At 56.5% G+C, this 26,937-nt stretch overlaps 1 protein-coding gene across 1 annotated transcript in view; it reads left to right on the forward strand.

The window, feature by feature from the left end:
- APC2 (APC regulator of WNT signaling pathway 2) overlaps positions 1-26,937 on the forward strand; it is a 46,225-nt gene that overhangs the window by 1,828 nt on the left and 17,460 nt on the right. Inside the window, exons 2-7 of the mRNA XM_050933860.1 lie at positions 18,843-19,001; positions 19,887-19,977; positions 21,610-21,787; positions 23,562-23,670; positions 23,939-24,052; positions 24,613-24,690. Coding sequence (XP_050789817.1) covers positions 18,843-19,001; positions 19,887-19,977; positions 21,610-21,787; positions 23,562-23,670; positions 23,939-24,052; positions 24,613-24,690 — 729 coding nt within the window. The remainder of the gene's footprint in view (positions 1-18,842; positions 19,002-19,886; positions 19,978-21,609; positions 21,788-23,561; positions 23,671-23,938; positions 24,053-24,612; positions 24,691-26,937) is intronic.

Here is a 26,937-nt window from a genome sequence, read left to right on the forward strand (position 1 = left end):
AGTCTGGCTTTATTCGGGAATGCAGAGTCTCTGACGTCCCTGTGAGGAGACTGCCTGTGCCGGGCAGCAGAGACCGCCCTGAATTTCATTGCAGATTAGCTTTTCCAAGGCATTGGCGTCTTACTGGGGGCAGGGGCCTGGAGGAGGCGAGGGAATGCATGGCAGGACTGAGGGTCTTCAGCAGAGCTGGGTGTTGGGAATGGCAGGGGAGGCCCGGGTTTGGAGTAGCAGGGGGGCTGTGAGTCAGGATTGAGGGGCACCAGAAGGGCTGGGGGTTGGGGGCTGGAGGGAGCCCAGGACTGAGAGAGCAGGTGGAGCGGCAGGGCACGATTGAGGGACAGTGGCAGTTTCTTGCATCATACCCTTGGGGCAGGCTCTCCGCAGCGTGGACGAACAGGCGGAGGGCTCTGCCTCCGCCTCCCTGTTTGGGGTGAATTGATGCTCCTGTGCTAATGGAGCCTCTGATTCTGGGTGATGCTTCCCAGGCTGGACAGGCGTGGTTAGGAGGTGGGATCTCATGGCATAGGAGGCAGCCAGTCCTCTTTCCCCCAGTTATTTTCCCCTCTGCTGCCCAGGCACTGTTGTCTCTTGCCCCTCTCTGCTCTGGGGTTGTACCCATTCCACATCTCCACTATTCTTCAGTTCCTGGCCTGTCCCAGCCCCGTCTTTGCTGCGAGGAAATCTGTGCGAAGCCAGGGGCCTGGGGAACTTAGGGGAGGCTTGAAAACCAGCAGAAACCTGTTCAGTAGCCTGGCTGGGGGAATCTTTCCCCGCACAAAATGACTTTCCTTGGTTCCATCCCAGCGCCCTAATCAAAAGCCAGCCCTGCAGGTGGTACATTGCCCTGCCCTGAAACAGTCAGGGGCCTGTTCTAGTTCCCTGGGAATAGAGCTTTGCTGGCTCTCAGGTTTATACTGCATCCATAGCTGCGTCTGCCGCTGCTGGCGAGAGGGAGGGGCAGGGCCGGCGCAGGGGAGATCTGACAGAACTCGGGCACAATGAGAATCTCGATGTGGGTTGGGGGCTTGGACTCTGATCTTGGCAGTGAGATCTCGGAGACTGTGGAAGAGTCTCCCCTGGGCGGCCGTTAAATCCGGGCTGGACGGTGCGCTGTGAAACATACTGGATCATTACTTAGAAGCTCCACTGTGCTGGGCCCTGCATGGACCCAGTAGGAGACAGTCCCTGTCACAAGGAGCTCGCAATTAAGAGACCAGATAGATAAAGGCTGGGAGGGGAAACTGAGGCAGTGAGCGGGGACGCCTCCAATGGAGAGCCTAAATCACCTAGGTCTTTCTCTAGCACCTCTGCTCTCTTGTGTGTACAATCCATACTGGGGCCAGTTCTGCCCTCCATTCCCGTGGACTTCTGGGGGATTGCGTGCAGATAACTGAAAGCAGAATTGGAATGTGCTGCATCTCCTCTTGGGGGCTGGATTCTGATCTTGGGGATGCCAGTGCAAATCTGGAGCGGTTTTGCATCTGCACCAGCCTCACTGGGCATGAGGGCCAGATTCTGAAGTCAGGGGGGTGACTCTGGGTGCCCCTGAGATCAGGATCTAGCCCTAAATCCATTGAGTTAAGTGGAGTGACTCCAGATTCACCCAAGTGTCCCTGAGATCAGGATCTGGCCTGCTGCCTCCCTTCACTTTCTTACAACCTCTCCTATCTCTCCTCCCTTTAATCATTCCCATTAGGTCTCCTGCCGCCAGAGCAGGGGCTGGCAGATGCAGATCTACCCAGGGGTGTGTGCTGACAGAAAGGATCTATCCTGGTTACTGGTGTGGTTCTGGTGATTTGTGGACGTATAAAATTCTGAGGCAGGTCCTGAGCCCAGAACACTTTGTTTATCTCAGAGCAAAACCAGATCCGAAATGAACACAGATGCCCGGGATCGCAGTGGGTTGCTAGGCGCTGCAGCAGGGCCATCCGTGCGGGATCTGGCTCCATGAGATGTGGCCTTGTTATTTCGTTCTGGCAGCCTCCATCAGTTGTGCCTTGGAGACTGGCCGCTGGGGAGAACCCGGACTTCCAGGCCTGGTTGCTGTGGGGTTCTCTGTTCCCCTCCGCTGCCCCCCTTTGCTCCCTGAGAGGCTTGTGTTGGCTTTATTGGTGTAGGGGAGAGAATGCATTGAGCTGCCTCTAGTTCTTAACTGTCCCTGCTGTACGGACTGGGATATGTTCAGAGGTGGGTGGGGCTAGTTCCCTGGAAAACCCTCCCTTGGGTCTGTTTGCCCTGCTGGTTATTTGGTTTCTCGCTCCCCCAGCTGGGTTCCCTTCGCCTGGAACCAGCCTTTACTCCGGTTTCAATTAGTGGAAGCTGGTAACAACATGCTGTTTAATGCCCCTGGGGACCTGCTGGGGAGGGGGCTGCTGTGACTGAGAGGCTGTTTTTCTCCCGTCGGGACTGTCCTCTGCTCTCTGCCGTTCCTGCAGCCCCCAGCCCCTCTATCTCCACCCACGCAGCGCCCCCTTGCTGGCCTGTCTGAGCTGGAGGCAGCCCCAGGGGGTGACAGTGGGGTATGGGTCTGAGTGTTGACCTGCCCTAATTTGAAGCCAGGCAACAGCAGGTGCAGCTTCCTCCTGCAATATCCCTTTGTAACCTCGCTGTGCATTTCCCTCTCCCTTTCTGCCCCCCACCCAGCTCTCTGCACCCCATTCTCAAGGGCGTCTGTGTGACAGCAGCTGCTGGGAACGGAGTGGCCAAGCTGCTGCCTTTCGCAGCTGGGGGGCACAGCTGATTGTGCCTTTATTCACCCTTCGTTCGCTGTCACAAACTCTTCTTTCCATCCGCTTGATCCCGATGCAGAATAAACCTCTCCCTGGATCCCCCGTGGGGGGGTGCACCCTTCCTGTTCTTCCACAGCTCCCCTCTGACCCCGGGCTTCTGGGGATCAAACGTCCCATAACAGGGTGAACCCTGCAGGGACCGAACCAGCTCCCCTGGGACACAAGGCCGGGAGAGGTAGGGAAGAAACTCCTGTTGTTGGCTGAGTTTGTAGCAACAGGAGATGGAGGCAGATGATCTACATCCAGTCACCTACTTCCCCCTCGCTCCTGATCTACACCCTAGAAGGCCCAGGCGACAGCAGAAGCACCTCGCACCCACCCCTCCCTATAAATGCCCAGCTGGGTACAAAGGCAGCTCCTGGCTAAGCAAGGGGAAACTGCAGCCTACACAGATGTTTTGACTTTCCACCCCAGTAATCTCCCCACAACATCTGAGCTGGTAGCTCAGACTCCCGAGCCTCGGGATGGTGCAGAATCGACCTAGTCCTTAGCAGTGGTTTTAATTCTAGCACACAAAGGTGCCAATCAACACAATGCTATTGGTTTCCCCTCTCCCTTCCTTGCACTGCATCGACTGAAATGGGCCATTGCCACGTGAGAGCCGCCGGCCAAGGTGACGTGTCGTGGCCTCGGCAGATCTCCACGGTGAAGAGGAAGGCTCCCGAGTGTCAGGATCAGCAGATTTTACCCCTCATCAGGAACATTGCCTGGCTAAGTATCCATGGATACCGTCGCTTGGGTTCTTGCGGGGCAACAGGGAATTAGACTTCCTGGAAATGAACACGGGAGTGTTTGCAGTGTGGGTCCCAGGCTGAGACAGAGACAAGGTTGTGGGGGGGGGGGATTCCTTTTATTGGACCAGCTTCTTTTGGCGGAAGGGAGACGCTTTTGAGCTTCCCAGAGCTCTTCTCCAGGTCTGAGGAAGGTAAACAGAGCATCAGCGGAGCCCTGATAGTCCCGAGGGGCGGGGGGCAGGAGAGAATGAAATTCCTCTTCACCTGTGGAGATGGCACAGGGGTCTCTGCAGAAAGCGTCTTGGCAGGTCCAGATGGCTTGGCTCCGCCGGTCGCTGTCGAGAGGGCTGTCACCTCAGAGGGTGCCCTCGGTTAGGCCCTGCCAAGCCTGGGCCTTGCTGTGCGTAGGGCTAACGCTCGGTCCCTTTCTGTATTGTTGGGTGCAGTGAGACACTTCAGAGGGGCAGGTTTGTGCCAGACTCAGAACCGGGGCCAGGCCCTCAGCGGGTGTAAATCGTCACCTTTAATGAGTTCAGTGGGGTTACGGGGCCATGCACCAGCTGGGGATCTGGCCCTGGAAATCAGCAGCCATTTTTGTGTGCATTGATCAGCTGTAGGGCGGAGGGAGAGGGGAGTCTCTTCCCCTTGCTGGCAAAGTCTTGGAGTTCTGCTGGGACAGAGGCCAGCGGCTGATGCCAGATGAGGGCTAGTGGCTTGGGTTGGCAGTGGGGGCCGGGAGCGGCATTGGGAGCTTGCTACTGAGTTACATAAGGGCTTTGCAGGGACCAGGCGCCATTTCTCTTAATTGATTTCCTGCCTGGTGTTTCCCCAAAACTATCCTAACCGTTTGGAGTGTGTAACAGCACTGAGCCAGGTCCTCGGGAGGTGATCTGCACCGCCGGGTGCCTGGCTCCTGACCTCTACGTCAAAGGTGTCGAGACACTTGGCCAACGTCAGGTGATGAGGCACCGTCCCTTCCCTGAGAACCTGCACATTTACAAGATCAGTAAACTGAGGCCTGGAGAGGGGGAAAGACATTGCTCATAGTCACACAGCGAGTCGATGGCAGAGCTGGGACCAGAACCCAGATGTCCTGAATATTACACCCCCCGCAGAGCTGAGGATAGAACCCAGGAGTCTGATTCCCAGTCCTCTGCTCTGGTCACTACATCCCACTGTCCCTGTCGCAGGCCCTTGACTATTCGCTCCTTGGGCCAGGTGCACATCAGTTCTTCGCGTAAAGTGCCACCCGCCTTATGGTGAAATAACGAGCCCCCCATTGCTCCCTGTTCTGTGTTCTCAATCTTGCTTGGTCAATCTAATTATCTGCTAAGTGTGTATGGGTGTCCACAGGGCCACACTCTACCTCCAGCTATGCCACTGGCCTCTTCCATAGATGTGGCTTGGCCAGAAGAGACCCTGGGTTCTGTCCATGGTGCTGAACCCTGCGTGGGGGCAGGGCCATTGCAGCATGAGGAGTTACTATGGGCATCTGACCCAAGTGAGATCCAGGCTCTATTGTGCTAGGTGCTGCACATACACACAATGGGAGAGCCCCTGCCCCAACGAGCTTTTAATCTAAATAGGAAAGAATTGTAGTGGGGGGGGGGCTGAGGCACACGCCTGGGGAAACAACTTTTCCCAAGTCTCACAGCAGGTCAGTGGCAGAGCTGGGAACTAGAACTCAGGTCTCCTGAGTCCCAGCCAAGTGCTGCTGACTTGTGAGAGTCTCCCTATGGCAGCATAAACCCTGCAGTTACCCCTGTGCATGGGGGGTTAGACTTCAACTGCTTCTACTGTCCAGTATTTTTTATTACAGCTTGAATGACTCACCCCAAGGCCTTTCCCCCTCCCTTGGCTTCCAGCCTGTAGTTGGAAAGATGAAGAGGGATCTAAAAGGAGTGCCACTGAAAATCAGCTCCCGTGCCGCCTTTGGTTGCCTACACCTGCTTTAAACCATGATTTGAGGACTTCAATGGCTCACACACAGGTTTGATACAGGAGTGGGTGGGTGAGATTCTGTGGCCTGCATTGTGCAGGAGGTCAGACTAGATGATCATAATGGTCCCTTCTGACCTTAAAGTCTATGATTGGGGAAAACATTCAGAGCAGCTTGTGCTGCTAGCACAGGAGCCCTGAGTTCTAATCCCAGCTCTTACACTGACTCTGAGTGGCCTTGAGCAAGTCCCATACTGCCTCAGTTTCCCCAAGCTATAAAACAGGACAATAACTGGCACTCAGATACGGCACTGGAACAGGAAGACTCAGGCTGGGACCAGGGATCTAATCACGGGTATAGGGTCACTCGTTCCTCTGGGTCTGTGCTGCAATGAGTTGCCTTTGGAAGGTGTGAAGAATTACATAGCTGCTAAGAATTAAATCCCCCTCTGGGGAGAACATGGCATTAATTTATAATGATGAGAACCTTAAAATAACACAGGTCTCAGATGGCTTGTACAAGCCGGCTCCCACGGCTCAGCCTGTCGCTGTGTGTGTCTGAGCGAGCGAGAGGGAGTGCACGGGCGTGCCGGCTGCATTGAGAAGTGAGCTCTGACGCTCAGAAAGCACTTTCTGGTCCAGAGCAGAGTCCTGCATTGCTGAAGTGAATGTTAGAGCTTCTCTGGAAAGATGCCAGCCTGGGAGACATGCTCTAGCCAAACATACTTCACTGGGCTCAAGAAAGGAGCGACTGGTGATCTGATGGTCTCTTCCAGCCATAAAAATCTCTGACTCGCTCAGGTTCCCCCAGACTAAAACACCCGTTGCAGACCCGGAGACCTAAGAGGAAGCTGGTGTAGCTATACATCAAGCACTTTATGCCTTTTTCACCCCCAGTGGAGATAACTTGTCCATGCCTCAGTTTTCCCCTCTGTCGAATGGGGATATGATAGCGACTTGCCTTTGCAAAGCTCTTGGAGATCTATGGCCGGGAAGTGCTATAGAGTCACCAAGCGGTTACAGCACAGCGTGAATCACACGACACAGTGCATGGACTAGGACTGGAGCACGGCAAGGAAAACTGGTTGTGTGCGTGCCAGCAAAATCCAGCTGATTGTTATCTGTGGCTCAGAGCTCCAGTGCTCGGTGCCACACCAGCACTCAGGGAGGGGCTGGGCCTGCCCCAAAGAGCCTACAAGCTCCTTAGGTGCGACAGATAAAGGGTAGGAGGAGAAACAGCAGCCCAGGCAACACTGCCTCTTCCCGAGGTACAGTTCTCCTCTAGCCTGTGAGGTCAGGAAGAATTATTACCCTTATTTTAGTGGTGGGGAAACTGAGGTGCTAGGCAGCTGTGATTTGCCCAAGGTCATGGACAGGCCAAGGATTTGAACCTAGATCTTGTTCGTCACCCGTCCAGTAGCCTAGTCACGAGGCCAGCCTTCCTTTGGTAACAAGAGCCCTCAGAGGGGTGAATAACAAGGGGGCCAAAGATAATGATTGGTCAAATATTTTCTAGGGGAAAAAAGTGAAATTTGTGGCACAATTTGTTGAATTTTATGATTTGAGAAGAAGCAGATGGGTTTTCATTTTCCTCTTTATCCTACGGATATTTCATTATTCACCCCAGCCTCTGCTATGCAACAAGGTCAGATTAATAGTTCCTTCTGGCCATAAAATCTGTGCCTGTCTAGTGAGCAGGGTGAGGGAGCGAATACTTTGGATGGTTTTAATTAAAGAAAATCATGTTGCAAAATGAAGGGAATAAGATGTTTTGCTGTCACTGCTTCTGCCATTGGTAGCGTCTGAGGCCAAGGACAGAAGGATGCTAGGACAGGAATTGAAGCTAATTAAAAAGGAGTCAATATATTTTTTTTTCCTGACATGGTTTGAATGCCTTCGAGTGAGAAACGCTTTCTATCTAGTTTATCCAAAGGAGAGTTAAGACTGTGACCTGATCAAGTCGCTACGTGGTGAAGAGATTTCCCTAGTACCTGGCTCTTTATCTAGCAGGAACAGGCATCTAATGGCTAAAAGCGGAAGATAGACAAATTCAGATTAGGAATAAGGGACACGTTTTTAGCCCCTGCAACAACTGACCTAGTGGTGTTGTGATGTCTCCATCACTTCAAGCCCCTAAATCGCAAGCGGACGTCTTCCCAAGAGAGGTGCTGCAGATCCAACAGTCGTGGGATCGACTCAGAAATTGCTGGGTGGGGTGCTCTGGCCTGGCTTGTGTAGGAGGTCGGACTAGGCGATCATGTCGGTCCCTACAAAGGTCTGGCTCCACGAAGGGCCAGATGTTCAGAGGAGCCCAGCAAGTCCGAACACTCAACTCCAGTGAGGTGATGCCTGCTGTGGCAAACCCAGCCCTAAGTCTGTCTGGGCCTTAGGGAGTGCATTCTTCTGGGACTGCATTCATGCCCCAAGGAAACGCTGAGTGCGGAACAGAAGCTCGTCCATCTCACTTGATTTGAAGTGGACAAATTTTGCCACGGTACGAAACAACCCATTCAAGTGATATTCAGCAGCTTTGATTTGTAACTTGGTCCCTCCGCCCCCAGCCCTGATTTAAAACCAGCTGCCTACGCCCCCGCAGAAGAGGGGTCAATCCCACTTCTATTGACGTCGACTGCAAGATTCCACACTGACGTCAGCGTGCGCTGGGCCATCTCCCCTGCTGTGCGAAAGGCAAGCACAGGAAAGGAAAATGCCATCAAAGCTTGGGAGGTCCTCAGGTTCCCTGGTAAATATCTCAACACCCTCCTGCCCCCAGGAAACGCCAGTGCAGCTCCTACTTCGTTAGAACCTGCGCATGCCCCAGCTGGACTCTGATTCTGGCTTCTACCTTCTACCTCTGGGAATGGGACATTTGCCCAGCAGCCAGTCTTCATTTGCAGTCTCCCTCTGCGTGAGCTCTGCCTCTTTGCGGCTGAGCTGGGGTTGGTATGAAGGCTAATGTGGGAATGATTTTTAAAAGCGTTCGGTTTAGGGGAAACAATCTAAACCAACTCTAGCGTCGCTGTTTCTCATTCTTTGAGCTGCTTCTCTCTCTGGGGCGTGGGCGTCTGCCGGCTGAAGGAGCTGCAGAAACAAGGCGATGATAGGCACAGGTCTCCTTGTGCGCTCATGTGCACCAGTGCACAATGGATGTAGGTTTGATGAGCTGGTCGCGTGTTATGCTTTTTTTTGATTGATGTAAATGCCTGGGCCTGGTGTGGGGCTATGAGGAATTGGGCCCGAGAGGTCAAGTGGTCAGCAGGGGTAAATTGGCACGGCTGCATTGACTTCAGGGAAGCAATGGCCATTCATGCCAGCTAGGGAGCTGGCCTTAGATGGTCCATGAACAACGTATTATCTGGAGATGAGAACTGTTTAAACAGACTCCGGGGGGTCAACTCATGTGATCTGATGAAGGGCTGGATACTTGGAAAGAGGAGGGGGGGATGCAGGAAGTCAGGGGAACACGGAAGCAAGGAAGGGAGAGGGAGGGAATGAATGGGGGAAGGAGAAAAAGACAGAACGAAAGAGGAAAAGTGGAGGAGGGGTGGGGAAGGAGAGACAGGACTGTGGGAGAGAGTGGGGATTAGAGGGTGTCCTGTAGGAATTCCTTCCCCAGGCATGGTAGCATTCCCAGGGATGGAGTTTGGGGGGAATGGAGGAGCCGAGGCTGGGGGAATACTACCACAGTCACACCCCATTCCCCATCACAGCCGGAAACCTGGGGCACCTAAATAATTCATTTGTTTGCTGAACCAGAAAGACACACATGCTGATTAAAGCAGCTGACGGGAAGGCTCGCTGGAGGGGGCTTTGTGTGCCATGGGCACAGGGTGCATGCAAGGTGGTGGGGGATGGGGATTCTTGTTTTCCTGTTAAATCCTTCCTTGGAAGCAAACAAACCCATTGTGATGTTGTGATATGAGGGAGGGCTGTCCTGCGGGGATTCCTCTGCCACTTGCCTGGGTGCAGTCTTTACTCTGGTGGTGGAAAGTCCACTGTGTTCTATTGTTTGTTGTCTGTTTCTAATGCCCATGGTGCAGCACTCAGACAAAGAGTCCCTGTGCCAAGGAGGAGAAATGTCCCCAACCCCCCTCCCAATTTTCCTTTAATGTAAAGGTCTTTTATGATTTCCTGATTGGGCTTCGTAGCAACTCGCTTACAGTCCTATCTGCACTGGGCCATCAAACCCCATTAGCTGGAGGGTGGCCATGTGGTCTGGAGGACAGAGCCTGGGTGTCAGGAGACCTGAGTTCTAGTCCCAGTTTTGCTGCTGGTGAATCACTTCCCCTATCTGTGCCTCAGTTTCCCCATCTTTAAGGTGGTGCTCTGAGATCTAATGACTGACAGCACTACATAATAGGCGGGTATTATGAGTGGAAACTAGGAGATGGACTGAACTGGTTTTTACTCAGACCCATCTGCTTTATGTCAGCCTAATGACGGCTCGGCTAGATCCTGCTCCCTCTGAAGTTTGCATGTGTAAAGTGAGACACCAGCATTGGGTCTCTGTGCTTGGTCCTCTATAAACACAGGACAAAGACATGGTCCCTGCCCCAAAGAGCTACACTTGGCTTTAGATCAGCATTCCTGGTTCCATGAATAGCCTCTTGCATCTAGTAGCTGGTGGAGTTTTGCATACTCACATTCTTCTATTATGTGCATTATGGTAGCGCCCAGAGTCTCAGCAGGCATCACAAGGCTATTGTGCTAGGAGCTGTACGTATGTGCAGTGAGAGACAGTCCCTGCCCCCAAAGAGCTGTTCTTGTCTTGAGCTGGGCCCAGAAACCCAGGGTGGAGCTGGAATTAACAAGCACACTTACATCTATATTTGATGGCCTGGTCGAGAGCCCAGGAAAAGAAATGGAAAGCTTCTTTGCCTTTATATTCCAGCTGCTGGGGTGCTATTGGCTGTCACCATAGCAACCAGAGAGCCTTGGCCAGGCTGTGATTGGCTGGCCCGGTTGGCAGCATCTCCATGGCTTTTCCTGATTGCCATGATTTATTCAGCAGCGCATGGGAATCGCCCACATTCGCGAGATTCATGAGGCTTCAAAGAGCCGCGGAGCCTTTTGTCTCCCATTGGGGCTTGTCTCTGATTTATTTATTTAGTGGGGAATTGGCTTGGCTCTGGTTTAAAGGAACCCTCGGCCCATTATCTCTGCCTTGGCAAAGCTGCTTGAGCGGGGCCGGCTGGCCGGCTCGGGAAGGACATTGGGAAGAGGATAAGGGAGCCCAAAGTGTAATCAAACTGGGGAGGACCAGATGCTGTTGCACTGCTGTGAGGCAGCATGGAAGGTGTTTAAAGCACAGAAGTCGAGGACATCGAGTGCTTTGGCCCAGCTCTGGGAGGTGGGGAGCGAGGCAGGCCTGGGAGTCAGGACTCCTGGGTTCTCCTCTGGCTTGGAGAGGGAGTTTAGTCTAGTGGTTAGTGCAGAGGAGTCTGGGAGCCAGGACCCCTGGGTTGTGGCAAGGAGAGGATGGGGAAGTGATCGACACATAGGACTCTTGCCTCGGAGCCTGATCTATGCCTCGGTTTCCCCCTCTGTCAAACAGGAATGATAACCTTTCCCTGCAGAACTCTTGCAAGGTTTAACTCATTGATGTCTGCAGAACAGTTTGAAACCCTTGGGTCATAGGTCCTAAGTCAAGCAGGTTTGGAATTTTTCCACTGAAAGGGGTTTTAAAACAGGAAAGGGCGTTTTGACGGAGCAGAGATTTTGTGAAAGAAAATTCTGTTTTCCTTGAATGTTTTTGACCTTGAAATGTGGAAACAGACAGAAAAGAAACCAAGACATCTGAGTTTTGTAGAAGTATTTTTTTTTGCAGGGGAAAACCAGTGAATTTCCCCACCAGCTCTGGTTAAACGACTGACCACCTGAGAGACTCGCTGGGTGGCATGGTCTTGAATCCACTAACTGGTGGGAAGAGGGAGCCCCCTGCTCAGATCCAGACTGGCCCCATCCTCCTGAAATCTCAGTTGGGAGAGACCTTGCGCAGTTCACTGATAAGTAGGTGACGGTGCCCCATCCACAGAGCAGGTGAGTGTTACAGGCCCACCGAGGAGGGTTCATTCTTTAGCTCGTGCTTTTAGGTCCATGGAGCAGCCCCCAGTGGGACAGACGCAAGGGTGTCCGTCGTGGTTGTACAGGCCAGAGGGAGGAGTACTTGGCTGCTGCCTCGGCCCCACTACCAGGGGGTTTTCTGCTGCTGCTGGTGCTACTGTCTGACTCTCTGGATTGCTGGAATAACCCTTTCTAGAGCTTATCTGGAGCCTCTCAGCAGCAGATCTCAAGGCGCTTTACAAAGGAGGGTGCTCACATTATCACCATTACACTGTGCACTGGTACGGCCTTAGACCTGAATCCATATCCGGGAGCAGCTCCTTGGGGGAGGGTGTTGCGAGCGTGGCTGTTAACCCGGCTGTGGCAGATAACGCCAGCGTCCGGCTCTCTCAGAGGTTCGAGTACTAACGCAACTTTACATCAGTCTAGTTAAATCCTGGCCCCTCCCTGCCTCCCCAAGGCACAGGCAGGGCTAGTTCCTCACATGGGCTCCCAGTGAAGGGCCAGGAGACTGAGCTGTGGCTGCTACCTCCTTGTGTCCAGGTGTTGGAACAGGAAGTGTGCGGGCACTGACATGCGCTTGCACTCCGCCACTGCACCACACACGGGCCGTCTCCCTCCCAGGTGCCCGCTGCCGCCCCGAACCACGTACACACCCGCTCAGAGACACAACCATACAATCCGACTGGGCTACAATTGCACCCTGAGAGAGACTGTGGGATGCACATCCGCCATGAGACCTAGTGGGTAGCGCTCACGTCCTGAAAGACGCCTGTGCTCTGTGATGCGTGCGGAGACATGTGTGCTCTGACACGCTGGGACACAGGCGCACGTGAGCTGCTGCCCACTCACCAGCCCTCTGGCAAGCTCAGACGTTTAGCGGGCACCAACCGTGGAATGGGGAAGCAGCTGTTGTCCTGCTCTCTCGCTGGCCTCGTGCGAGCTCTTCCAGGACACCCTACGCCGAAGCCAAGGGGCAGCAAGCAAACGCCACGAGCTCTGAGGGAAACAGGAATGTCACAGCTCAAAGCCTGACCCATACGGCTGCCATCCTGACACATCGAGATGGGAAATTGCAGCCTGGGCAGCACAAAGGGGTCTTGCATGGACCACCACCGGTGTGCCATTAGCAGTGACCCCACAGTGCTATTAAAGCCCTGGAACTGCCCATCACCCCCTCGCGCTGCCCTCCTTGTGGGGATGCCCATGTCACCCTGCAGTTCCCATGGAGGACAATAAAGGACCCACTGTCTCCCCGTTCACACTGGGAGCTGTTGGGTGCTGCACTCACATGAAAATCTCTCGCAAGAGCCAGGGAGCCGTGTGAAACCATCGCAGCTACCACGGTAACCGTCCCCCAGATGCAGAGTCCTGAGCAACCAGCATGATTATTCATTATTCCTCTGCCCGCTCATATGATCTGATCACCGCAGGCTACCCGGTAATGCCTTTGTCCCCATTATTGAGACCCCAGGGTGTGACCCTTCCATGCACGCACGACGGCTCTGCCTTTCCAGGCGCGTGCGCAAAGGTAGTCGCAAAGGGCCGGCCTCTGATCTCACTTACACGGATGTAAAACCAGAGGGACTCCATTGTGGACAGCATGGATTTCAGTCTGTAGCAGGGAACAGCACCTGGCCTAGGGTAGTTCATGCTGATGTTCATTAAAGAGGCCACTGGGTTTTGGTGCCCAACTTGAGATACTGAGGCCAGATTTCCAAGGGCTCAGCACCCGACGTGCGGTGCTCTTGGGAAAGTGTGGCCCTGCCGGGGGTGCTGAGCCCCTCTGAAAATCCTAGCCATGGGACCTGAGTTTTAAGGAGTGCTGGGCACCCCCTGCTCCCATGGTTGGCTGTTACCTCCTAGCGGCTTACTGACATGTGCACAGTGCATTGAGAGCCTCAGCTGGCAGGGGATACAGGAATGCAGCTGGGGAGATGGTGAGCACCGAGGGGCTGGGACTGTCTTTTTGCTGTGTGCTTGTACAGCGCCTAGGGGGTGACTGGGGCTCCTGGCCGCTACCACAGGAAAAATATTTAATCCTAATTAAGTCATGGCTGAAAGAACCATTCACCCAGCTCTTGGTTCAGCTGACACATTGGGCAGCAAAACCTTTCTGTAGTGGGTCCCCAATCGAAGAGAGAGTGAGTGAGCATGTGTGTGTGTGTGTTGTGTTTTAGGTTCCATTTTTGTTCTGTTGTTCAGTTTGGGGGCACCGGAGCAGCTCCCGGCTGCTCACATCTGCGATTCTGGTTCAAACCTAGGCTGTGCGAAAACCATCTAGTGGCTTGTTAGGTAGCACCAGGGTGAATGAGTCCTGATCTCGGTTGAGTTTCCAACAGATACGTCACAAAGACCCACTAGTGCTGTTATCGGTAAGGGCCAGATTTCCCTCAGTGCGGGAGTGGGATGCCCATTGTTCTCAGGGGGGGAGGGGAGAGATGCCCCATTGTTCTCAGTGGGGGAGGGAGGGATACCCCATTATTCTCAGTGAGGGAGAGGAAAGCCTTATTGTTCTCAGCGGGGAGATGGGGATTCCCCATTGGTCTCAGGAGGGGAGGGAGGGTGCTCCATTGTTCTCAGTGGGGGAGGGGAGAGATGCCCCATTGTTCTCAGTGGGAGCTGCTAGGTGCTGAGCTCTTTTGCAAACCTACCCCTAAGGGTCCCCTTTGGTGGCCCCCTCAGCAGAGTGGCGAAAGGCTGAATGGGGCAGCAGGAACCCAAACTTTCCTTGGGCCCTGCTGGGGCCCCCTGGGGTTAGGACCGAGGCCCATTGGACTGGGGTGGGGGTAGCTCCCCTGCAACTCCTCCCCTCTGAGGGTTCCCCTCGGGCATCCCGTGCAGTGCCGAGCCCCAGGCAGAGGGAGGGGGGTGCACCCTCAGAGGCAGCAGCAAAAAGTAATTTTAACCCATGCTCCAATTGGGGAGGGAGGAGGGGGGGTGGGCTGCTTTCTTAGCCCCCGTGCAGCGTGTGAAGGAATGAACATGCCCAGCGCACGCTCATGGTAAACAAAGCCCAGCCGCCGTCTCCGCTTGGATTGTGGAGATGCTGGGGGTGGAGCGGGGGCTGCTAGGAAATTAGCTGATTATGGAAGCCCCCCCGGTGAACGAACGTCGATGAGGCGCCTGGGACGGGGCTGAACATGCAGCGTGCACCAGGACGTCGGATGCCCCCCAGCCTGCTGGCCAGGCCCTCGGGGTAACGAGTGCAAAGACAGGTCCTCCGGAATGCCCTGGCCTGGGACGCGGAGCCAGCAGGGCAGGAGAAGGCGCTGGGGGCAGCCCTGAGAGCTGGAGGTTAGAGGGGAGGGGGGAGGCGGGAGGCTGCGGGATGGGATATGGGGTGAGCAGGGGAGGGAGGGCACAGGGGACTGGACGACGGGGGGATAATTGCCCTGTTCTGGTCGTTCCCTCTGAAGCACCTGGCCCCGGCTGCTGCCGGAAGACCCGATACCTGGCTAGCCGGACCATTGATCTGCCCCAGTATGGCCTGCAGTGAGGGGGGTATCTGGTGAGGCAGAGGGGGCTCCGCAAGGTGGGGGCAGGTGGGATGGGTAAAAGGATGCTTTGTTGTTCCCTTCCAAAGGAAAAGAAAGAGAAAGGAATGAGAGGGAGGGAGAGAGACCCAGGAGAGCTGGGGGGCGACAGACAGACAAAGGGGGAAGGCAGTGGAGCAGGTGTGGGGGAGAGACCGCACCTCTAGGGGGCTTGTGCAGGGTGCTCAAGGGTGAAGGAAGGAGAGGGACAAGGGGACGCTTAGGAGTCGAGGGGCCAGGGGTTGTAGGGCCGCCTGTCACTTAGAGGGCAGGTGGCTGGGCCTGGCTGATGAGTTGCTTCCTTGGGGGTTAACCCTTTGCGTTCCCCTGTGCGTGCTGTTCTTGCTCGGGCTGGGGGAGGGGGGTGCCCGTTCTTTTTTAACCTAGTTAGGGCATGTGGGCTGGACGATCCGGGGGAGTGTCAGCTGTGTGTGTGGGGGGGGGGGAGTAAACACTAGGATGTGGTTCAGAAATGGCCCATAGGTTACAGGCTGAATCTGCTGCAGGGTTGCACTGTTACTCCTGGGTATTCCAGGGTTTTTCCTGAGCCCTCCCCTGCCAGACGGCGACTGTGTTGGCTGCGGGGTTGGACTGGTGCCGCTGCCGTGTCTAAAGGCCCCTTTACCCTCACTGAGCAGCCCTGTGATGCTGTGCACAGAGGCGATGCCAGGAGATGCCCAGCCCCTGCTTTGGGCATCACGAAGCCAGTGTGAGTGCCTGGGTAATGCATCATACACAGGTGATTGGCACTGGTGTCCCCACAGCCCCCGTCTCCCATCTCGGGGCCACGCTGCCTGCTCCTCCCTCCTGGGTGCCACGTGCTAGGCTCTGCCAGTGCAGCACTGCCTGGGAACTGGTTGATTGCCTGGCACATTGCAGGGCCAACTGATTCCTGCAAACCCTGCAGCTCCTTGCATTAGCTCGACTAACTGCAAATTCCCTCCCTAATAAGGGAACCTGGCTGGGATAATGCTGCCTTGCAAATGCTTCCTAATGATGCTAATGTTGTAATCCAGGGTGGGATTAGCTGTCCCACGCTGGAGGTTAAGGGAGCTCCGTTATCTGGGGTGAGAGCCGTGCTGGCTGCCCCACCAGCCGAGACAGGCCCGGGAATGTCCGCCAGGACAACGGCAGGTTGGTGATATGAGGCGGGCAGGAGCGGTGCCAGGGTTTTTGGCGCCCTAGGCGCAGGGCCGGCTCACGGGTCCACTGGAGCAGTCTGCCGCCCTTCCAAATCCTGGCGCCCTAGGCGACTGCCTAGGTTGTCTAAATGGAGCCTCTGCTGCTGAGCTCTGAGCTGCTGCATCTCGTGCCAGGAGGGTGGGAAGGAGGAGGAAAGAAAAGAGGGTGATTGCAGAGGAAGGGAAGGGATGGGAAGAGCGAGGGGGCCCTGCAGAGAAGAGGGCGCATTGGAGTAACAGCACGGGCTAGGCCTGCGAAGTCAGCTGCTGTGTGAGCTCTATCCATATGTCTCTGTCCTTACCCCTGTGGCCTGTCTGACAGCCCCCCTGCTACCCTAGTCCTGGGTTCCCCCCTCCCTGAGCTCTGCTGGAGCCCCTCAGTTGTGACCCACAGCCCCCTGCTACCCCAGCCCTGGGCTCCCCCCTCCCTGAGCTCTGCGGGAGCCCCTCAGTCCCGACCCACAGCCCCTGCTACCCCAGTCCTGGGTTCCCCCCTCCCTGAGCTCTGCTGGAGCCCCTCAGTTGTGACCCACAGCCCCCTGCTACCCCAGCCCTGGGCTCCCCCCTCCCTGAGCTCTGCGGGAGCCCCTCAGTCCCGACCCACAGCCCCTGCTACCCCAGCCCTGGGCTCCCCCCTCCCTGAGCTCTGCTGGTGCCCCTCAGTCCCGACCCACAGCCCCTGCTACCCCAGCCCTGGGCTTCCCCCTCCCTGAGCTCTGCTGGTGCCCCTCAGGCCTGATCCACAGCCCCCTGCTACCCCAGCCCTGGGCTCCCCCCTCCCTGAGCTCTGCTGGTGCCCCTCAGGCCTGATCCACAGCCCCCTGCTACCCCAGCCCTGGGCTCCCCCCTCCCTGAGCTCTGCGGGAGCCCCTCAGTCCTGACCCACAGCCCCTGCTATCCCAACCCTGGGCTCCCCCCTCCCTGAGCTCTACGGGAGCCCCTCAGTCCCAACCCACAGCCCCCTGCTACCCCAGCCCTGGGCTTCCCCCTCCCTGAGCTCTGCTGGAGCCCCTCAGTCCTGACCCACAGCCCCTGCTATCCCAACCCTGGGCTCCCCCATTCCTGAGCTCTGCTGGTGCCCCTCAGTCCCGACCCACAGCCCCCTGCTACCCAGCCCTGGGCTTCCCCCTCCCTGAGCTCTGCTGGTGCCCCTCAGTCCTGACCCACAGCCCCCTGCTGCCCCAGCCCTGGGCTCCCCCCTCCCTGAGCTCTGCTGGAGCCCCTCAGTCCCAACTAGGTTGACCAGATGTCCCAATTTTATAGAGACAGTCTCAATTTTTGGGTCTTTTTCTTATATAGGCTCCAATTACCCCCTACCCCCGTCCTGATTTTTCACATTTTCTGTCTGGTCACTCTAGTCCCGACCCACAGCCCCCTGCTATCCCAGCCCTGGGCTCTCCACAGCTCTGTCAATGTCCCTCAGTCCTACCTGACCCACAGCCTCTCTGCTACCTTAGCCCTGGGCTTTGTCCACTCATCCCCCACAACTCTGCTACTGACCCTCAATCCCAACCTGAGCACTTCCTGGAGGGCCGAGTCCTACAAGCACCTCCACATGCAGCGCTCCCCTTGACTTCAGAGGGAGCCGAGCTGCTGGGCCAGAGGTGTGAGGCGCCCTGAGGAAATAGAACTGAACTGGGTGCGTGCCGGCCGTGTCCTTCCAGGGGGAAAGGCAGGAGAGACCCAAAGGAGCTGTGACCTGATCTGAGGATCCCCTCGGCCGGGGCCTGACGCTCTCTGAGCCCCGGCAGCTCCGTCACCCCCCAGCAGGATCCTGGGCCCAGTTCCTTCCCAGGAGCTTCGTCCAGAAAATACTGCGGCAAGAGGAGCGGAGAACAAGGAGGACGGGCAGGCAGGCTGAGGGAGGTATGGGCAGAAATACTGGTGGAGGAGATGGTCAGTGAGCTGCAGCAGATGGGAAGAAGGTTGGCTGGGGAGATGGGAGTGAGAGAAGAGATGGTCCCTAGAAGGATGCAGGGTAATGTGAGCTCACTGGGCAGGTCCTAAGGGCAGCGTGGCTCAGTGGGTAGGGTCCTGCCATTCCCAGCTCTGCTCCTGGCTGGCAGAGTGACCCTGGGCAAGTCACCCCCCCGTCATGTTCCCCTCCATGGCCTTTGTCTATTTAGACTGGATGCTCTTTGGGGGAGCGACGGTTGCTTCCTACGTCCACCTGTGGCACTGAGCACGCAGGTCTGGGGCCAGTTTTCAGCCCTGCTGCTGACTCCCTGGGCAAACTCGGACAAGTCGTTGACTCTCTTTGGGCCTGAGGTCCACAATTGACAGGTAGGACTAATAACCCTGCCTTGGTCTGTCTTAGACTGGGGCAGGGGCTGGCTCTCCAGGCACCACCCTGGGGGCTCCATCTCTCGCTATGGTACTTCCCTGCCCCCCCTTGGGATCTGAGCCCCTGCCCATCTGCAATGGATTTCTCCCATTAGCCAGCACCGAATCGGGACCTGCACCCCCCTCCCCCATGCACAAGCTCCTGGCGCTTCCGCTGAGCACTGCTGGGCGCTGCTGGAACACACCTACAACCCGGCACACCAGGGTGCAAGGGGTCCCTGCCGGGGATGACGCACCCACGTCTCTCTCTTTCCCCAGACGCTGGAGGAGCTGAAGATGTCTGGCTCCATAGCATCCTATGACCAGCTGGTGCGGCAGGTGGAGGCACTGAAGAAGGAGAACACGCATCTGCGCAGGGAGCTGGAGGACAACTCCAGCCACCTCTCCAAGCTAGAGAATGAGACCTCGGACATGAAGGTGATGGCACTGGCAGCCCCAGGGCCCAGCCCTTGCTGAGCATGTCACCCAATGCCCTGCAGCAGGGCGGGAGGGCGGGTTTCCTGGAGAGGGAGGTGGGCCTAGTGGGCAGAGCACAGGGCAGGCAGCTGGGAGGTCCAGCGTTCTGACCCCCCCGCTCTGCTTTTGACTCAGGCAGTCGTGGGCTTCTCTGGGCCACATTCTGCTCAGATTTACACCCTGGTGAGGCAGTGAATTTGCCCTTCCTGTGCCTCAGTTTCCCCACCTGGAGTTAAGACTCTTTTTTCCCTCCCCCTTCCTCCCCCCAAAACAAAGAGTTAATCAGGTCCGCTCTGTACTAGAGCTCATTGGGGCATGTATTTCATGTCCTCCTCCACCCCCGCAGCTTGTGCTTCAGTCAGACAACAGAGAGAGCAGTAGGAGCTGAGTGCTTTCACAATCTCCCTCTTTGTGACCCTACCCCACCCCTGTCTGGCCTGGCTGGAGCGAAGCTGGCTTCAAGGTCGACTTTGCTTCTCGTTCTCCTGCTGCTGGGAAGAGCTGGTGAAAGGGGCTGAGTGCAAAGCCCTGGAAATTAATGTTCTTTGCCCATCCCCGAGGCTCGTAGGTGTAACTCACACTCTTGCAGCATGGTGGCATGTTCCTCACTGGTGATGCCGAGGCCTTGCATAGCAGCTTGTGGGCCAGCGCCGGCCATGGCTAGTGCAAGTGGGGGTTTGATCCCTGCTGTTAACAACCCGCCCAGGAGCGCAGCCAGCCTGCCCTGCAGTGATCCCCCTTAGGAGTAAGAGGGGAGCCCTGTCTCCGTGGCCCATTTGCATCTTGGCTTCTCTGCAGTGGCCTGGCTGGCTTGACTTGTTCGCGCTATGTTCCTCTGTTTGTTAGGAAGTCCTGAAGCACCTTCAGGGCAAACTGGAGCAAGAGGCCCGGGTCATGGTGTCCTCCGGACAGACAGAGGTTCTGGACCAGCTGAAAGGTGAGTGAGCCTGAAGAAGTGGCCTGTCCAGTGAGGCGAGGGCAGGTGGGATTCTGTTCTGCACAAGGGGAGTCCTGCAGAGCTCCTGGTGGTCGGTGGGGTGATGCAGCAAGAAGCCCAGAACCTGGGGGCCAGGGGCAACATGGAAAATAGATTGTCCTTGATCCAAGAAACGAGAAGGCCAGTGTTCTGCATGGTGGGGAGGACTGGAGCCAGGACTCCGGGGTTCCAGCCCCAGCTCAGATTGGTGAGTTGTGTTTAGTGGTTAGAGCAGGGTCCTGGGGGTTTTCAGTCCTGGGTTCTGTTGCTAGCACTTGGAGGGGAGTAGAGTCTAGTGGATGGGCTGCTGGGCCAGGACTCAGAAGATCTGGATTCTTTTCCCAAATCTTCCACTGACTCCCTGTGTGACCTTGGAGCAGATCCTGATTGTTACTATGCATCAGGCTCTACTGAACTTTACACACATGGAAGTCGCTTGCTGCAAGGGTGGGAGGGACAAAGGATTTCTAACCCCCCCCAGGCTGTTCATTTAATAATAGGAATCCAAAGCCAATGATCCACTGACTCCTTCGATGCACCCATAGGTCCTGATCCCGCAAACACCTACCCGTGTGCTTTAAACACATGAGCAGTTTCATTTGCTTCAGTGGGGCTACCCTGCTTTGCACTATCTGAGGGACTGCCCCCAGGACTGGCCCTGGACCAAAGGGTGCCTCAGGCGAAGACCGCCTTTGGCGGCCCCCGCCACCATTTGAATACCTTATTTTTATTGAATTTGTAGCCATTTCATGCCTCTGATGCACAATTTACATGCATGATTTATCCCTGTCATATAAGATGATACATTTGTCTGCTAACATGAATAAATACAGATTTACAGATCCTAACAACAAAAACAGCACCCCGAGTCTGGCACCTCAGGTGCCCCTATATCCAGCCCTGTTCTTCCCCATCCCAGCGCCAAGGGAGTCCCTGGCAGAGCCAGCCTGTATCCTGTTCAAACACAGCTGCGCGTTCCCCTCCCAGTGTGAGCAGAGCATGAGAAGGTGCTGGCCCACTTAACTCCCCTTAACTCTGCCCACTTCCAACTGAGTTTGAACCATCTGATCCATGAGCAGCCTTCGCTTTGCTGGGAAATGCATTTGGTGTATCGGGGCAGCATATTATAATATGCCAGCACTCCCCACTCCCACCATGCCGAGTTTTGCTGGTGTGGACAGAACCAGACTGTGTGATAAGCAGGGTATAGAACCATATAACAACCAGGGGCTCGGTTCCCTGCTTCGCCTGTGCCCTGGTGTGTGGGATTCACCCAGGCAAAAGGAGGGGCGGGGATTGTATGAGCTGTCACCAGGCCCCGGGGCTTCTGATGGGGCTGAGGATGCAGCTTTAAGTGGCTGCTGGCCGGGACAGCGTACCTGGGTTCCCCACCCTCTCCTGAAGCTGGGCTGTCCAGCGGCTGGATCCTGGCAGAGGTTGGTTTGGGGGTGCTTTGCAATGCTACAACCATCCTCTAAGAGGAGCAGTGCTCCAGGGCCGGGTCAAGACCCAGGGGCCACTAGCAAGGCTCAGTCCCGCTGTTCCTCCGAGCACCATCCACATGAGGGTACCTTGTTCCTGCTGCCCCCCCAGCTCTGCAGATGGACATCACCAGCCTCTACAACCTGAAATTCCAGCCTCCCGCCCTGGCGCCCGAGCTCGCCTGCCCCGAGGGCAGCCCCGTGCACTCAGCCGCTCCCCAAAAGAAGGACAGCATGGGGGAGCTGAGTCGAGCCACCATCAGGCTGCTGGAGGAGCTGGACAGAGAGAGGTAAACATACACACCCGTCCGTCTGTCTGCGTATGCCCATACACCTCCATCTGTCTGCCTGTCCCCCTGCACCCCGTCTGCCTGCCTGTTCCCTTACACACCCGTCTGTCTGTCTGTCTCCGTATGCCCATACACCTCCGTCTGTCTGCCTCTCCCCCTGCACCCCGTCTGCCTGCCTGTTCCCTTACACACCCGTCCGTCTGTCTGTCTCCGTATGCCCATACACCTCCGTCTGTCTGCCTCTCCCCCTGCACCCCGTCTGCCTGCCTGTTCCCTTACACACCCGTCCGTCTGTCTGTCTCCGTATGCCCATACACCTCCGCCTGTCTGCCTGTCCCCCTGCACCCCATCTGCCTGCCTGTTCCCTTACACACCCGTCTGTCTGTCTCCTTATGCCCAAACACCTCCATCTGTCTGCCTGTCCCCCTGCACCCCTGTCTGCCTGCCTGTCCTCTTACACACCCGTCCATCTGTCTGCGTATGCCCATACACCTCCATCTGTCTGCCTGTCCCCCTGCACCCCGTCTGCCTGCCTGTTCCCTTACACATCCGTCTATCTGTCTCCGTATGCCCATACACCTCCATCTGTCTGCCTGTCCCCCTGCACCCCGTCTGCCTGCCTGTTCCCTTACACATCCGTCTATCTGTCTCCGTATGCCCATACACCTCCGTCTGTCTGCCTCTCCCCCTGCACCCCGTCTGCCTGCCTGTTCCCTTACACACCCGTCCGTCTGTCTGTCTCCGTATGCCCATACACCTCCGTCTGTCTGCCTCTCCCCCTGCACCCCGTCTGCCTGCCTGTTCCCTTACACACCCGTCCGTCTGTCTGTCTCCGTATGCCCATACACCTCCGCCTGTCTGCCTGTCCCCCTGCACCCCATCTGCCTGCCTGTTCCCTTACACACCCGTCTGTCTGTCTCCTTATGCCCAAACACCTCCATCTGTCTGCCTGTCCCCCTGCACCCCTGTCTGCCTGCCTGTCCTCTTACACACCCGTCCATCTGTCTGCGTATGCCCATACACCTCCATCTGTCTGCCTGTCCCCCTGCACCCCGTCTGCCTGCCTGTTCCCTTACACACCCGTCTGTCTGTCTGTCTCCGTATGCCCATACACCTCCCTCTGTCTGCCTGTTCCCCTGCACCCCGTCTGCCTGCCTGTTCCCTTACACACCTGTCTGTCTCCTTATGCCCAAACACCTCCGTCTGCCTGCCTGTCCTCTTACACACCCGTCCATCTGTCTGCGTATGCCCATACACCTCCGTCTGTCTGCCTCTCTCCCTGCACCCGTCTGCCTGCCTGTCCTCTTACACACCCGTCTGTCTGTCCCCTACACGTCCCTCTGTCTGTCGCCTCTCCCCCTGTGCACCCATCTGTCTGTCTGTCCCCCAGCGCATCCAGGTGTCTGCCTGTCTGTCTCTCTCCGTCCTGCCCCCATCACCACAATGTCTGAGCCCTAGCTCGTCGGGTGGTTAAGGGGCCCCTTTGCTGCTCCCGTTACCCAGTATCCCGTGCAGCCCAGTGTTCTGCCCATTCACCTTGCTGCGTGCCCTGGCCTGGGATGCTCCCGGGGGCAATTAGCCAGCCCTTCAGCTGGGCTCGGTGTGGTGAAGAGGCCCCTAGAGGTTTTGTCCCTCTTCTTGTCGCTATTCCCCCTCCTCGTGAGGTTTCTGGCTGGGCCTGGGGTTGGGTCGGCGTCAGCTCAGCACTGGGGGGGGAGTCCATGGAGTGGGGGGTCCGTGACTGCTTGCCCTCTACCCCCTTCCCCTTCTTCAGGTGTTTCCTGCTGAGTGAGATTGAAAAGGAGGAGAAGGAGAAGCTCTGGTACTACACGCAGCTGCAGAGCCTCTCCACGCGCCTGGACGAGCTACCTCACGTGGAGACGGTGAGTTCCTGGGCCCAGGACCCAGCCCGAGTCCTAAGCCGACAGGGATCCCTCCTCTGCCAAGCGTACCTGGGTGCTGGGAGGTCCCAGGGGCTCATGGGATGTTGAGGACTCAGCCCAAGCCCTGAGCGAGTCCCCTGCCCCGTAGGATGCACTTTTCCCCATGGGATGTGCCTCCCGTAGAAAATACCCTGTGCTGGGTAGAGCGGGGCCAGGCAGACTGCTGGGATCTCTCCCCTCATGCCCTGCCTCTCCTCCCGGCTCCCAGTTCTCTATGCAGATGGATCTGATCCGGCAGCAGCTGGAGTTCGAGGCCCAGCACATCCGCTCGCTCATGGAGGAGCGCTTCGGGACGACCGATGAGATGGTGCAGAGGGCTCAGGTCAGGGCAGGGGAGCTGCTCCCTTCCTGTGGGTTATTTCCCTTCAGCCTCACCCTTCTTCCGCCAGTAATGCAACCCCCTGCTTTGCAAAACCAAGTAATGGGAGGGATTAGACTGCAAAGCTCTCCCTGCAAAGCAGGGCAGTGTGTTTGTGTGCGGGGGGAGAAGTGGATTGGGAAGCAACAACCCCCCCCAAAAAAAGATGGGCAATGGGAGGCTTTGGGGGAGATCAGGATCTCCCCTGTCACTCCAGAAATCTGGGTAGTGGTGAGGGGGACGAGGGTGCAACCCTCCTACTCACAAAGCGGGACAATAGGGGGTGGGTGGGAATCAGGATCATGTTCTGCTATGGGGTGGTTTATTTTTGCATGAGGGAGTAGCTCCTCTGGGAGAGGAGTGCCCCCCCCTTCCCTTTGTCCCCCTTCACCACCTGGTGGCTGAGTCTGCCTCTCTCTAGGCCCCATGCTGCCTGACCCCATCCCTTTACGGGACATGGCTGGAAGGCATTGCAGGGGGCGGTGGAGCTGGCACTTGCTGACTCTGTGGTTAAATCCTCACAGATCCGAGCGTCCCGCCTAGAGCAGATTGACAAGGAGCTGATGGAGGCTCAGGACCAGGTGCAGATGTCGGAGCCACAGGTAACGGAGTAGGCGCTGGGTCCGCTGGGCCTCAGGCTGCAGCCCCCACGGGAGGAAGCGGTGGTGCTAACAGAGTCTCTGTCCTGTGTGTGCAATGCCCCTGGGCACCCGTCCCCCCCCCACCGTGTCACCCCCACACGTGTACACACCCAGCCGTCTACACCGCGAGTGTTGCTCATTCACCGGCACGCACAGCATCACCCACAGGTGTGCACACCTGTACATTCACACCTATGCTCCAGACTCACGTGCACACTTACATGTGGGCTCACACACTCACACCTGCCATTTGTATCAGAGGGGTAGCCGTGTTAGTCTGGATCTGTAAAAGCAGCAAAGAATCCTGTGGCACCTTATAGACTAACAGACATTTTGGAGCATGAGCTTTCATAGGTGAATACCCACTTCCTCAGATGCATGTAGTCACCCAGAAACTCCCCTGCACTGACTCATTGCACACGCACCCAATGGGGGCTGGTGCTTACAAAGACAGGTATGCTTTCCCCCCCCCACCACTACAATGGTCCAGATGTGCCTGTTCTCCACCTGCACACACCCCTCATTGCACCAAAGCGGAGGAGAGCTCCCCTGCGCACACACCCCAGGCCCATATATATATATATATATATATATGTCTCTTACACACACCCCTCTGTCTAGGGAAGGCTGGCCTTTGTGCTAACACACAGGGCCAGGAGAGGGGAGACCTGGGCTCGCCACCCACTCCTGATGCATGTTCCCCTCTCTGTGCCTCAGTGTCCCCCTCTAACAGGCAGGATGATACTTTAGTCCCCCTGGCCCAGAGCTTTGCTGTGGCAGGCAACAGCTGGGCAGCATCTCTGGCATTTCCCTCTGCCCCAACTGGAGGTCGGGGTGTATTTCTCCGGTGCTCGCCCTTGGGAGCAATCGTCCCACCTGCAGGCCTGGGCACTGTGTCCGGACAGCCTGGCTGGGCAGGCAATGGCAGAGTCGCGTGGGCCATGGCCGCGCTGGCTGCATTTAGGTGGATGCGAGGTGTATGGGCTCTCATTCTGCCTCCAGGGTGGGAATGCTGGAGGAGGCTGCTTGGCATGGGGGTGAGAATGGCACTAGAGCAGGGGCGGGCAAACTTTTTGGCCTGAGGGCCACATCAGGTTTCCGAAATTGTATGGAGGGCCGGTTAGGGGAGGCTGTGCCTCGTCAAACAGCCAGGTGTGGCCCAGCCCCTGGCCCCATCTTACCCCCTCTCGTCCCCTGACGGCCCCCCTGGGACTCCTGCCCCATCCAAACCCCCTTGTTCCCTGTCCCTTGACGGCCCCCCTGGGACTCCTGCCCCATCCAAACCCCCTTGTTCCCTGTCCCTTGACGGCCCCCCCGGGACCCCTGCCCCATCCATGCCTCCCCATTCCCTGTCCCCTGACCGCCCCCGGACCCCCTGCCCCTGACGGTGTGGCCCGGATGTGGCCCACAGGCCGTAGTTTGCCCATCCCTGCGCTAGAGGCAGGCTGGTCTCCGAGGCCTCCCCGCCCCACTGAGCGGGAGGGCCAGGCCTTTGTGTGTCTCGGCACCGTGAAAGGGGCAGTTGCCATGGCGACGAGAAGTAGGCCATGAGGGGAGATGCTGGCAGGCCCAGCGCTGGATTCTCAGAGTGGCTGAGCCAACCTCCATGCTGGGAATCAGGAGCGGGTGGGGTTGGGGTGGGGGGCAGATGTGTCCCAGACCCCCCCGAATTAATCCCACTGCTGCCTAGGCTGGATGTGTGTTACTGACCCCACAGATCTAACACAGTCCACAACACAGACCACTCACAGTGAATATCCTGCCAGAACTGTACAAAACTACCACAGCATTACACCTCTACCTCGATACAACGCTGTCCTTGGGAGCCAAAAAAAATCTTACCGCATTGTAGATGAAACCGTGTTATATTGAACTTGCTTTGATCCACCGGAGTGCGCAGCCCTGGCCCCCCGAGAGCGCTGCTTTACCACATTAAATCCAAATTCGTGTTGTATCGGGTGGCGTTATATCGAGGTAGCGGTGTATTTGAAATCTCTAAATATTCCAGTAATATAAAACCTACGTTAATATTCAAATTATAATGTTTAACTACTACAGTAATATTACAAGTACTAACACGTATTTGAAAAGATAGAGTAATATTAAAATACTGCAGTGTTGTTTTTAAAATATTACAGCAATATTGAAATGCTACAGCATTATTTCCCCCAAAATACTAAACAATACTAAATTAAAAATGCATTATAA

Source organism: Gopherus flavomarginatus, chromosome 24, assembly GCF_025201925.1.
Source record: "Gopherus flavomarginatus isolate rGopFla2 chromosome 24, rGopFla2.mat.asm, whole genome shotgun sequence".
NCBI classification, from domain to species: Eukaryota; Metazoa; Chordata; order Testudines; family Testudinidae; genus Gopherus; species Gopherus flavomarginatus.